General features: G+C 50.5%; 2 protein-coding genes across 2 annotated transcripts; both read right to left on the minus strand.

Moving 5' to 3' along the window:
- Nucleotides 1-240: 240 nt before the first annotated feature.
- Nucleotides 241-730, minus strand: UCRPA7_8519 (putative 3-phytase b protein; the record flags this gene model as incomplete). Its single annotated transcript, XM_007921031.1, has 3 exons — nucleotides 241-349; nucleotides 398-515; nucleotides 571-730. The coding sequence occupies 3 exons, from the start codon at nucleotides 728-730 to the stop codon at nucleotides 241-243; spliced, it is 387 nt and encodes a 128-aa protein (XP_007919222.1).
- A 12,469-nt stretch (nucleotides 731-13,199) lies between these two features.
- On the minus strand, nucleotides 13,200-14,222 carry UCRPA7_8520 (putative aldo keto reductase protein; the record flags this gene model as incomplete). Its single annotated transcript, XM_007921032.1, has 1 exon — nucleotides 13,200-14,222. One exon carries the CDS (start codon nucleotides 14,220-14,222, stop codon nucleotides 13,200-13,202), a length of 1,023 nt encoding a protein of 340 aa, XP_007919223.1.

The raw sequence follows: 14,222 nt of genomic DNA on the forward strand, positions 1-14,222 counted from the left end.
ATACGTATCCTCCTCGCTCACCGCAGTTGCATTGCACGCCAGGCGTTCAATTGTGAGATGACCCCCCATTGGCATAACGTCTCCGATTGAGTACTGATTTGGGAAAGGGATGTGATCTAGGGGCAGATCCTCTGCGGGACTAGAAATGCCGAGTGCGGCGAGTACAGGTGTGATGCTGGTGTCATGGGAGCTTTAGACCATATTAGTGAAAGTTCAAAACACCAATTGGGAGTTGGAAACCTACAAACTGAAGAAGATGGGTCCCGACTTCTCGGGTCCTTCGTTCAAGAGGTGTAAAGTGGCATTAGCGTACACAGCGCCAACCGCCTTCATTTTCTCATCGCCAGGCCTGTCCGGGGTTAGTAGTCTGCCGCAAATTAGTCATGAGAGACTTTACCCTGCACAGTAGTAGAAGTAGAGATCCTGAGTGTAGCCGAAGCTTAGCCACTCATCCATGGTGAAAACGTCGATCCAGTCCGAAAAACCCCTGACGTTGAGCTCAAACGCTGCCATTTCTGATTATTTTACTTAGTGTTGAGTTGTGATGCGCAAAGGGGGACAATATCTTACGCATGAGAGTGAATATGTCCGAGGAGTTGAGCGCAAGACCCGAGTTTTGCCCGTTCAGTCTGGCCGCTGCAACATCAAACTGTGGCATGTAGTTCGTCAAGTTCTTGCAGACGATAGCCTCGTCCGCAGGACACTTCGGTGTGAGGCTGTTGGCACCCATATTTGCATCTTCAGATATCAAGTTGATTGCGGCTGATGTTGAGTAGTTCCAACCAAAGAAACCCTCTCCTGCAGCACGTTCATTAGCACAAGATGTATCTAGTGACAATGAACCACATTTGAGCTCCTCAGGGGTACATGATAGCAATACGCACCAAATTTTCGAGCTGTCTGAGTAACGCGCATCCAGTCCGCTACGAATATTGGGACAGTTGTCTGTCCATCCCACAGGTGTCCGTACCTTGCGCGATACTCTGCACCGTGTGTATAAGTTCCTAGGAGACCCGAGTAGGGACCGGCAGAGGACTCCAATTCAAGATAACCAAGATCTGGGATGAAGAAGTCCCAATGATTCAAAAATTGAAGGTCATCTGTCCACTTTCCACTGCTACTAGATTTATAAAGCTTGTCAAGGACTTTGATCATGCCCTCTCCCTGAGCTACCAATGGGAACCGTTCTCCGTGGCGGCGAAGCATCAAGACTTGATCAACAACGCAACCATCAGGTGGATCGCGTCCAATGCCATAGGAAGCGCGGTTGGCATATGGTCCGTAACCACCAACATGCTTCAGTATTGAGTAGCCATCCTGAAATGACTGCTGGTACGGAGCATTCATTGGATAACGGGCATTGCTGCCAGGCTTGTTAGAAACATAGCCTGCTACCAATGAAGTAGCCGCCACTAGTAGAGTAAATAGTGAGGGTACAGCCATCTCGAAGTTCCCTTCAAGAACGGAGGTAGAACCATACTAGAATGTAGAACTTTATCTTGAGCGGCCACGGCACCGCCTTTTGTATTCAATCTTGACTGTCTATGAGCGGGGCACCACCATTGGAGGGCGGGGAAGTGAATTACTAGTATGAACCACGGTTACAATGTTTGCTTGTACAACTTTGATACTGCGACTTTCCATGGTAGACTAGCAGGGAAGACTGAGATTTTCGGTCGATTTCAAGTCTAGCAAGCCCGCTCCCGAAACCATCGCCGCAAGATTTGACAACTATGTCCGCCAACACAAGGCATAACGGCCGAGTGAAATGCGGGGGAATGCTATCCCAGACAGACTTCGGAGAAGTTGGCCTCCTTTTCCTTTGGTCGCGTGACAAATTGCCTCTTCGGATTGGCAGATGCAACTCTGTGTCGATCTTAACCTGCAGCCAGGAGTGGAGGCATGATGACGTCTCCATAATATTGAGGTCGATACCGGCGAAAAGCCCGAAAATTGAGAATGCCTACTGACATCCAACTCTCCATCTCTACAACATCCTCAGCAAAGTTGTCACTTGCTGTGTGTGTATCTACTAGGTTTGCTCTCGACTCATTTTTGAGTTGCAATGCCAAGAAATCTATGCTTATGTGTTGTGAACCAAGCACTGTGTTAGAGGCAAGTAGTCCTAGAGAAATCAATTCGAGGTACCAGTGACCCTATTGTAGAGCTAAACTACGTCTTACGAACTGAACTCGTTTACTTCCTTCTTAGCAGTTTGACGATATCCTCTTTTTCACAAGCACTCGCCACGTCGAGCGCACTACGTCCTTTCACGTCTTCCTTCAATGGGTCCAATCCCTTGGCCATCATTAATTCGAAAAGAGCCTTGTCATGCCCTTCTTTGACGTAATAATTTTTCCCTCGCTTGGTTATAATATGCAAAGCCGTTTCGCCTTCGTGGTTTGCCGCAAACACATCAACGCCACAGTCGGTCGGAAACAGCTTGTCGTAGTGGTCAACGTGGCAAGTGTAAGTATTGCTTGAAGGGTTGTACATGTCGGGTGCTGATAGATACGCAAGAAGGGGAGTGTTACCCGCATCATCTTTAACATTGATCGAGCCTCCTTCTTTGATGAATCTCTGCCAGAGAGCCAGACAATGATCGAAGTAGTCTTTTGGTAGATCTATGTTTAAGTGCCCCTCCGCACCTCGAGAGCGAGTGGTCGTGAGACATTGATTTGCTATGTAATGCAAGCATGTGAGCCCGGCCGGGTCGGGCTCTAGTAGACTAGCACCTTTGGAAAGAAGCAGGTCGCAGATAACTGGGCGGAGAATACGGAGAGCGTAATGAAACGGCGTGAGCCCATCGCCGTCTTTCTTCAAAAGGGTAGGAGCCACTTCTTTGCGGTTGATGAATTGCACAAGAACATCGTCAGGCATACCGGGGTTATTCAAGAGGTGATGAAGCGCTGTCTTCCCGCTGTTGTCAACTAACGTCGCATCCGCTTTGCGATCGAGGATACGTAGCGGTGGCCCAGGGGCCTTTGGATCCCAGTGTAGGTGCGAGTATCCAGGCAGAACTTCGCGCCAGTCACACGCAGCCATCAGGACTGTTCGCCCACGCTGGTCCCGGTGGTTGAAGTCGATTCGAGACACGCAAGGGTCTTTGAGTAACGTGTCGAGCACGTCGAATACTGGCCACTCAAAGAGGAAGTGTATCATTTTTTCATTATCATTCAAAGGCAAATACAAATCGGCTCCACGCTCGATGAGTGCTCGCAGTAGTGGCACCGTTTGTGGGACATGCCGATTCAGCTGCTCCGCGAACGCCGCACAAAGGAGAGCATATACCTTCCGTGGCTCTTTCAGCGTATAGTGCACATCTCGGCTATGGCGCCGTTCGTCAAGAGAATCCACGCTAACTCCATTATCAAGAAGGGTTTCGAGTGCGGCTAAATTCTGGTCGTATATGGCCTGAAACAGAGGGTTTTGCTTTGTAGCTGTTGGATCCGCGCCGTTACGTAGCAGCTCTCGCATGACATCAGGCGCGGCTGATGCTTTGTGAAGAGACGATAACCCTTTGTAATCCAAGATATTGGGATCGGCCCCATGACTGAGAAGGACTCGTACAGCACTCAGTCTCCAGAAGCCATGGATGCTTTGGTTGTCACGTGCCATTCCACGAGCCGCTACGTGGATCGGGGTTTGCCCCTTCTCATCTTGCGCGTTGACATCAGCACCTTTGGCAATCAGGTATCTCATCGCGTCCATTTGCCACCAAGTATCTGCTGATGCTAGCACATGTAGTGCAGTCCCTCCGGGAACTAAGTCTGACTCGCGGTCGTAGATATCTCCGTGATGGGTTGCACATGAAGCGTTGACGTCAACGTGAAGCTTCTCCACAAGGAGCTTCAAAACTTGCAAATTAGGCTTTTCCGATCTACACGCCAACTGGAGCGCCGTGAATGCCGGATTGTCAATATAACGCTCGCCTGCCGAACGCGCTCTCTCAACCTTTTCTCTAACAGATTCGTACGTGCTATAATGTAACACTAGCTGCGACACCAGCTCAGTCAGTTGTAAATGACCAGGCTTCATGATTTCTTCTAGGAGTCTGTAATGCGAAGGGGCCAGACTATCGTTCGCAAAGCCTTCATTTACCAGTTTTGCAGCGTCTTCGCTTGTGAGAAGCTCGAGGAATAGGTTAGGTGATTTAGCAACCTCATCGTATGCAACTTTGTCTCCTTCTAGTGCTTGCAAAGATGAGCGCGGCTGCATTAGAGTCATTTGAGCCCTCATATACTTCTGAATCTGGTCAGAGCGCTCTGAATTTTTGGGATCATTCTCCACGCCTTTTATGAAATCAGCAAATAGCTCTTCATCCGTGGCGAATACCTCAACGACCTCGGCACAGCCTGCCTGGAGCGCGAGATCCAGAGCCGTGTGGTTCTGTTTCTCCGCTGCCGAAACATCTGCTCGAGCATCTAGCAGCATTTTCACAATCACGCCCACGCCCGAGAAGTAGGTCCTTCGAATGCCGGGCCTTGGTGAGCCATATCGGTATCGATACCATAGCTCGGAGAGCCGTCGTGGCCGAGCGCCTGGTCGAAGAGGATCTCGCGGCGGCCCTCGTAGCCATGCATCGCTCTGACTGTGCAAGTCCCAGATGTCCTGCTCTGCGGTGAACTCGACACATGCATGTAAAGGGGTGCGCTTGTCCGAGTCGACTGCGTGAACATCGGCGCCGTGCCTAAGGAAAAGTGCTACCGATTCCGGGTCTCCAGAACTGCAAGCGTAGTGCAGAGGCGTCCGGCCAAACGAGTCCCGCTGATTCACGTCGGGACATGCGGCGTGCTCTAGGATTTGTCCCAGTATGTTGGGTTGACGTGCTCGGCTGGCGAGATGCAATACATTTTGCGAGTCCTCTGTCAAGAATCTCAATTCTGCGCCAGCAGCCAATAAGGTTGCCACTTCGGTTTCCGACTGCATGACTGCTAGGTGAAGTGGAGTCAGGCCGTTCTTGTCTCGAATCTCGAACTTGAGATCTTTATTCCCGTTGACTGCTTCGACAAAGTGAACGCGGCGATCGTGATGAATAGTGCTGCCTGAAGGGCACCCTCGTTGCAACACATGCAATGCAGTAGACCCTTCATTATTCACAGCGTTGACAGGTACACCGAGACTAACAATCCAGCGCACGTACTCAGCCATCTTTGGCTCACTAGTGTACCAGTATGCGACATCGTGGAGCAGAGTATTCCCTGCTCCATTTGTGGTAAGCGGATCTAGCCCGTCATTGGCAATAAGCTTCTCCAGTCGCTCGCGCACACATGAAGAACCTTGGCAAAGAATATGCAGAGAATTGTTCCCGCTGTTGTCGACAACGTCAGATTTTGCCCCCCGATCTCGAAGGGTTCGCAACTTTTCATCCGAATTTAAGCAGCAGAGGTAGAGAGTACGGCCATTCTTATTTCGTATGTTGATATCAATGCCTTCTGCCAGCAGAAGATCCAGATACTTGACGAACTTTTCATGGTGATATTCGGATGACAGAAGGAACCAGCATTGCTTCTTAACCAGAACATTGTTGCATCTTGACAGGAGTATCTGGAACACCTCTGGCCCTGCCGACATTGCCTGATACACCGGGGTATTACCGCGATCATCTGCTTGGTTAGGATCTGCACCGTGTTCGAGCAAGTATCTTACAATGTCTTCGGTGTTCTCAGTTCCTTGCACCATCCCAGTCTGCTGCATGGAGCAGTGCAAGGCCGTCTGCCCATAATTTCCCTTCTGATTCGGGTCACTACCATGCTCGACAAGAGCCTGCACAGCCTCAGGACTGCGGTGCGCCCGAAGAACTAGGTGGAGGGCTGTATCACCACTGCTGTGGAGTACTTTGACGTCGGCACCTGCGTCTAGCAAGGGCTGAATAGCTGGTATATTGAGATGTCTTCGGTTGCTTCTGTCCGGAGCTCCAGCTGCTATGAGTAAAGGAGTATTTCCCCGGCCGTCAAGCTGCTCGAGATCGACATTGGCTTTGATTAGCATGTTTAAGATGGCGCGACATTCTTTATCATTGTGCGTGCCCCAGTCTTGGACTAGACGGTGTAAAGGTGGTGTAGCAACAGCGGCCCTTCTGTAGCCACCATTTATCACTTGCCGTGGTGCCCATTCTGAAGGTTTGCACACATCGGCCCCTCGCTTAATGAGAGCTTCAGCAATCTGCACACTGGCCGAATGACAAGCGAAGTAGAGAGCAGTGGCTCCATAGGAAACGGCATCGGCAGAGACATCTGAGATGTCGAGTATAGCCAAGACAGCATCGACGCGGCCGTATCGACAGCATTCGCACAACAATTCTTCCAGAGTGGCTGGTTTACAGAATGGTACTATCGCCTTGACGGATTCTGTGTGGCCACCTTCACTGACATAGAGGATAGCGGTTTCCCCCTTTGTTCTCTTCTCGCCACCTAAGAGACGGCCCGCGTGGTTTTCTTTGGTTTTGATAGTATCTGGTTCAACACCAGCTTCGAGCAGAATTGTCACCACAGCAGCATGGTTTTTGCGTGCAGCAAGATGTAATGGCTTTAAACCACGTCCATCTTCGGCGTCGGGGTTACTCCCATGCTGAATGAGAAGTGAAGCTACTTTAGCATGCCCATTTGTAGCAGCCCAGTGCAGCGGAATACGGTCCTGCGCATCCACATCAGAAACGGACGAGCCCTGTTGTATCAATTGGTTGGCAAGCTCAGAAAGACCCGAGAAAGCTGCTATGTGAAGTGCTGTTGGGATGCCTTCGGTGCTCTCTTTAGCTTTTGTTGTTGAACCCCACTGCAGGACCAGCCATCGTAAGAAAGCCAGACTATTTGGGTTGAGAAATCCAGCGATGGCAGCGAAGAGCTCTTCATCTCTCACATCGTAGCGACTGGCATGGAAAGACCAATTTTCCACGGCATAGCTGAGAAATGGATGGAGCAAGCGAGCCTCCCTGTAATTGAAGGCATCTCTCTCTTCTTTCATCCCCAAGATAGAACGTCTATAGTGCCGTTCATCGAGATCAACCTGATGACTAGGTGCATTGAAGATGACAGAGGCCTTGTGAGCCGCACCGCCGGCAATCTCATTCTCGAGGAGCAGGGAGCCGGACTGAAGATATTGGAGACAGCTGATGGCCATCCTCTTATGGGCTTTGTCTGACACGATGACCGGGAATTGACTTATGGAGGCATCATCGGCCGTCACATTACGGCTATCGCCCCGCAAGAATTCGGTGAAGGAGTGATGGATCACTTGCAATGTCTCATCTTCTAAAATTTCCACCAATGGTCCGCAGCAAGTCGCAACAAGAGTCTTGAACCCTGTCGGAGCTTTGGCTTCTGGGCAGATGCATTTGATGAGGCTTGCCAACTCGTATAGGCGCAAAGGTCGGGACGCATGGGTGACTGCTTCGAGGACTAGCACCTGCACTTCGATACTGACCCCATTCTCTTGACGTTGCTTCGCCAGCACGGTCGTATACATCTCCTCCAGCCCGACCGGGAGTGATTCTTCTAGCTTATTGATGTCTAAAAGATCATTCACCAGTAAGGCTGCTTCTACCTGGTCCATCGTGAGCTTGGCGTAAAGGAACAAGCTCTCGGACCTCCTCGCAACCATGCTGACGACCTGTTGTTTGATTCGATCTCGAGCGTCAGACTTCGGTGCGGTATCAAAGCGATGATTGAGGTACGATAGAATGTCAGCATCCACAAGCTGTTGCTGGAGGCTGATATGCACGATTGACGAGTCTCGTAACGCGCTTTGTAGATATTGCTTCGGTCTACTGGTGATGAGGAGCTTGAGCGAGCGGGGGCGATATGTTGCCAGGCCGTTCAGTTTATCAAGGAACGGCTTATTATCACTTGTCATCTCATCGAGGGCATCTGCAACGCAGTACAACTTTGACACTGACGAGACGCCATCTAGGAAAAGCTGGATGAGATCATTGTCTGAAGTCTCGGCCAGACTGCTGTCGAGTCGGGACTGAAGAGCAAATTGCAGCCTAGGAGAGTGAGGTAGAAGTTGTGCAAGCCAGTCCTGGAACAGGGCACGCGGCGTGAAGTTGGCTGCGACGATATTTCGAAAAAAGAAGAACAGGATTGGGCAATCCTCAGTCACGCGCAGGTGCTGAATGATGGATGCCGCCGTTACGGACTTGCCCGCGCCGGGGATGCCTTTGATCCACAGGCTCCCATGATCTGGAGAGTCGTGCCATTTTCGATACTCATCTGTCTCGCAGATCCAAAGCCCGGTGCCGGGAGCCTGCGACGCGAGATGGCGGCGGAACTCGCCAGACTCGGCCAAGTAATCCGTGGGCTGAAGCCACTCGCGGATTTTATCGAGCACTTCGGGGCTCAGTGCAGTTTCATCATGACTCACAAACTCGTATTCATCTGCTGTATTCGCTGACTTTGGCATGGTCAAAGAATGAGGCAGGAATTAGTTGTTGATGCCAGCAACAACACTTCAGGACAGACCGATGTAGTCTGTATTTATGTGACTGTAGAGACGCAGGCAGCAGCGCGTTTCAGGCAATGCAGACACCAGGCGCCAGCGGCCAAAGTAGTGGGGACTCTGTCACCCATAGTCACGTGCAGAAGGAGTTGACCCCTGTCTATCATGACTGGGTTTCTTATGTTGCTAAAGATGCCGAGTGGTTTGTTAGACGAGAGTTGGTTGAGAGTGAAGTATGTCATGTTGCGTGAAGGTGCTTGCAGGCAAGTCTTGATGGAGTCTAACGCTACGTTCTGGGAGGTGCTTATGCCGTTGCGAGTTTTGACTTTCCGTGTCTTTGTAGGTTGGTACTGTACTATGTACTGCTTTAGCGACCTCACTTCACCAAGGCTGCCCTCGCTCGCTTAGCATCTGCCGATATTAGCACCTACATTGGTGGGTGTCGAGACCTCTTGCCTGACCTAGGCACTAAGCCAAGCGATTTCAGCACTAGCATCCCTAGATTGATCCCCAGAACTTCAATTCCAGAGCATCCGGAACTTGCTCGCGGAAGCAGATGAGCCCCGAAACAGTTGAAATGCTCGAACCAGCCCTCGACAGACGGCCATCTCAACACCCTGCTTCGTGTTCTGAGTGTAAACGGCGCAAGCAGAAGGTATACGATCACGTCCGATAGCTTAAGACTGGACCTAACGCAATGTCAGTGCAGCCGAGACTGGCCATGTCGCCATTGCCAAGCAAGAAATGTGCCGCATCTCTGCCACTTTGCCCCCTTGACAGAGTCTTCAAGTGCCAACGACTCCTCTCTCTTGATAGATGCTGCAGATAGGGCAACGTCCCTGAGGTCCTTTGATGGTTCTCATGACGAGACCGACTCAATTAGGGGTTTCACAGTGGACTACGCGCACACAGTGAGTCCAGACGCAGCGTTCCCAGCAATCAACAACACTGGAGCATTCCAACGGACCCGGCCAGACCCCGTTACATTGGACAGAGCCTTACAAGCTCTACCACCTCGCCCATATACTGGTAAGCATTAATTCGATAACTGTAACTCGTTTTCTCTTATGCAATTAGATCTCCTGGTTCAATCTTTTCTAGAAGGGGCCAACTATCATTATTACATCATTCACCCGCCTTCGTTCCTCGAGCACTACCGAAAATGGTGGGCGGACCGCACTCTTCGTCGGAGTGTTTGCTCAGAATTAACGTGCTGCATCTTGAGAATATGTGCGTGCTCGCTACAGTATCTCGACACGGCCAAGCAACGGAGGGTAGAACAGGAGATGGGTCATTCGGCCCAAGACCTGACGGAAAAGTATCACGCTGCCGCTCAAAACCTCAGCCAGTCTATTCCGCCGGGCGAGGGCGGGATCCATCAAGTGCAGGAACTCTTGTTAGCAGCATACTGGTATAAGTCTGAGGCAAGGTCCGTCGATAGCTGGCATGCATTAGGAGCTGCAATTCAGATGGCTCAAGAATTAGGTAGGCCTAAGGATGTCCTTCAAACCTGTCCTGCACTGACGCTGCTTCTATAAATCCATGACGCTGCTTGCGAACATCGAGGAAACGAATTTGAACAGGAATTAAGGCGGAGGGCCTGGTCAATTCTCTATACGTGGGACTGGTCAGTACATATCTCTGTCTTCCGAACTTCCACTTTGCTCAGTCACTAAAGTATCCAGGCAAATGTCTGATATTCTTTCCCGCCCACGATTTATCAACCCAACTACTATCTCCATTAAACTTCCAGACTCCCATCTGGACGAACCCGTCCAAGGCACTGGCCCACCTTCGCCAATAACCCCAATGCTTCTACACTGTGGCCTTATACAGTCCTTGATTGAAGACGGTGGCACCGACGTGGGCACCGTTGTTGGCCGCCTCTCACCATCAGAGACCATGATTTATCGGGATAAGATCATTAAATGGATGCAATCATTCCCACCTGCATACCGGGCTGTCGACACAGATACACAGTTTGACCTGACATACTCATACGTGCCTCTTCAACGGCTTCAACTACATGCAACAGCATACGGAATGATGCTTCACCCTCTCAAACCTTACCTCACCCAGTACCAATACTCTTCAGAGACAGAGCTCTGTAAGGCAGCTGTTGATGTCTCGCTGTCTTCAATAGAAACGCTACGGAATTTCTTCGATTTCCTGTTTCCTCGATATACAAAGTTTCATGCAATCGCTTGTGCAGTGTTCGATACTGCCGCCCTTCTGTGCTGTGCTATCGCCCTTGACAAGGATACCGGCCGTCTTCCGCGGCGAGACGCAATACTCCTTGCCATTCGGGATGCTTTGAGTATTCTGCACAAGATCAACACGTCATCAGACTCGAAAACAGTGGCCCATTCCGTTCTTCAATGCTTGGTATCTAAATTACCTCTCACTAAGGCAGAATTCACGGCCATGGAGATTTCCGGGTTCAAGAGACCCAAGCTTGAGCTGTCCCCTAATCAGACCAGGACCGACGCCTCGAATGACCGGAAAGGCATTGACAAAGATCCGGGAAGGCCCATAGATAATTCGAAGACGACATTGCATGCACCTCACGAGACACGACTACCTCTTACGATGATGGAGTTGGAGCCACGGTTGGCTGACGACTCCCTTGTTGGCACTGACTTTGATGTATCCGATTATCTGGTAGACTGGGAGAGTTTAGCCTCCGGAACATGAGCCTAATGTATGCTCTGAACGTAGACAAGTGGGGAGGTTGGTAGTACTGATAAGGTGATCTTAGATCGAGATGGTTTAAGGAGACTCAACTCCTAATCTTCATCACATTCTTCCACGTGTTGGATTAGTGCAATCGACATGCCCGCAAGAGGCGATGCTCCACCTCCTGCACGTGGTCTTTCCGACACCTGAATCGACACTCAATTCGCTAATACTGGCTGCGAACTTCTTGAATATGCTCAGCCATCGAGACAATACATGGGTGCTCTAAATGCATACCTTAGCATCAGGGTCAACAAACGAGATGGCTTTTCGGACAAATTGGAATCCAAGAAACGGAAACGTGTCGAGCCAAGCCGGAGCATCGTGTTCAAGTTGGCAACCCTTTCTCAGACAAAGTATGCACTAAACACCTGAATCGCTGCCCTTATTGTATCGCCAATGGTCCCGGCAACAACTGTGTACCTCTGCCAGAGTAATAAATGTTAGTAGACCAAGGGTATAGATACCCCCTTAACTAGGGTTTACTACCTTTAGGGGGGTTGACGGACCCATAGTAATAAACAGGACCTCTGAGGTCTTGATATGTATTACTACTCTCAACATTGAGTATATCCGAATTAACGTTTAATACCCTGGCGGAGGAAGACACCCTCAAATGGCCTGGGCCATGGGTGATTTATCTGCTCCGACAACAAGTCCAGATGCGCTTCCTGTCGAATCTTGACCACAAAGCATGACGGCGAGGCACAACACGAGAAGCACTGGATGCATGTGTGGGCGGCGATCGTGGTGAAGGTCTGTAGCGAACGGTGCATTGTCTGTGGTGCTTTTCCATGTATCAGACCGACTTCAAAGAATTCAGACAAGGAACGGGGCAATGCCCTTCGTTCAGGTCGAAGGTACGCCCTCCTATGGCTTGAGATACTTATTTTACTGTTGGTAAATACCTCCACCATTCGTTGCTGACATGGGACAAACAAGAAAACGATCTGAGTGGCGTGTTAACCAGTTGTTCCAACGGTCTTATCGACAAGGAGCGAGCCTGCATGTGGCACTCCACCACTGGTCGCTGCCATTCATGCCAGCGTGGTCCCGGGTTGGTAGGTAGAGGTAGTGGAAGGGAGTAGTTTCGCTGATAAAACCACTCTTCTTGTCTTTCATCGTGAAAGATAAGCCCCTGGAGGGTGCCCATTGAGCCTGAGGATAGATCGGGCTACCTTCCTTTCTGTGGGGTTTGTCGGTTGACGGATCCTCGGCCATGACCAGCAGTTGACTGGCTCGATCGCGTGGACGAGCAGTCCCGGCCTGGGAAGAGCTGGCCGGGGCATCCCTTGCCAAAAGGCCGACCTTTACTCCTACTGCGCCGAGGCTGGCCGCGGTGTTGTTGGCGGGCGGCTTGATACAGTTGCCCGGTCGCCAGCGATGAAAGACCCACGTCATGAACGTGTATACATCATTTTGAGTTGCCACGGTGCCCAGCAGAATGCGGCTTTTGACATCATTGACGAGGTCAGTGATGTAGGGCAAGTGCTCCCAGACAACTTGAACTCCCGGATGGAGAAATACCATCGGACCTGCAGCCTCGCCCAGTATCAATACGGGCGGTATGATGTCTGCTTTCGGGTTGATCTCTGTGGTTGTAAGAGCGGTTGGATCACTTCAGGAGGGTTTGGGAAGGAAAGTTTTTTGAGATTTAGTAAGAGGGTGAGAGGTTAAAAGATGACTTGACCGAAGCTTGCACAAGGAAAGGGAAGGAATTGACCCTGATGGAAGAGGGGGGGCTGGCAGGGGGAAGGAAGGTGCGTAAGCAGCATCAGAATCAGAAAGATTGACTTAGAACATCGAGTAGTCAAAGACGGATTTAGAGTTCAGATGAAAACCAACGGCTGTTATTAGATTGCGTGACGGATTGTCCGCAACGGCGCTGAAAATTGGTTTGCTAAGAGAAAACAAGGGGGGAAGAGCTAAAAGCATTTAGTATCACGGACCTCAACGGGAATACATCGAGTGTTTGAAATTAACTGATTTGATGTTTATCTTAGGTGACACTTTTAAGCCTTTGTTACCTAGTGGAAATATTTTGGTACGACACCTTTGACATTCAACCACGCAGCATTCAATGTTTCAACCACTTCTTCCGGAAGCGGTCCCCTCTCTAGGTCAGCAAGATTTTGCTCCAGTTGCTTAACACTACTGGCTCCAATGATGATCTTGTCGCCCTTCTCTTTGCTCATCTCGCTGTGATGACACAACCATCCAAAGGCTGCCTCTGTCTCTGTAAGATTATGCTTCTGGAGTACTGGACGAATCGTGTCGAGGGCGTCAAAGTAGTAGTTGTTCCAATACCTCCCACGGTGCAAATTGCCCTGCCACCGCTTTGGATCGAACCGCGAGCCGGACTCGAATTGATCGTTGGACATGTCGCGACGATATCTCGACGTGAGGAATCCCCCTGCGAGAGGTTGGAATGCATAGAGCGCGATGTTGTAGTGACGGAGGCACGGCATGAGTTCGGGCTCGATAGCTCGGTGGAGAGCATTGTAGATGCCTTGGTAGACGGAGGGTTTTATCCAACCGTTCTTTTCGCATATCTCGCATATCTTCGCAACCTCCCACGACATGTAGTTGCTGATACCGAAACGTGTAAAATACCCTTCTTTGTACAAATGGTTGACTTCTCGAAGTGTGTCTTCAAAAGGTGTATTGCGGTCTGGACCATGGAGGTACCACATATCAATCTTCTCTGCTTTCAATGCTTCCAGGCTCTGCTTCAATCCTCGACGGAGATCCTCAGGACTGTGTGAGTAGATGTTTGAGCTCATATTGCCCATCTGTCTGCCCTTGTTGGGATATAGCTTCGTGTCCATAACGAGGCCTCGTCCCTGCCAGTCGGTCTGGCCCAAGTATTCTTCCGATGAGCCACCTCCATACAGTCGCGCTGTATCTATCTCATTGTGGCCATGGGACTGGAACGTGTCGAGCATGGCCTTAGCATCGGAAAGCTCTGTAACCCGGACACCCTCTACGCCTGGCTTGCCAATCGTCATGGCGCCAAAGACGACGGGAAGTGCACTCTTTGCCGTTGCCAT

This window comes from Phaeoacremonium minimum (assembly GCF_000392275.1).
Source record: "Phaeoacremonium minimum UCRPA7 unplaced genomic scaffold PA7_03_scaffold_597, whole genome shotgun sequence".
NCBI lineage: Eukaryota > Fungi > Ascomycota > Sordariomycetes > Togniniales > Togniniaceae > Phaeoacremonium > Phaeoacremonium minimum.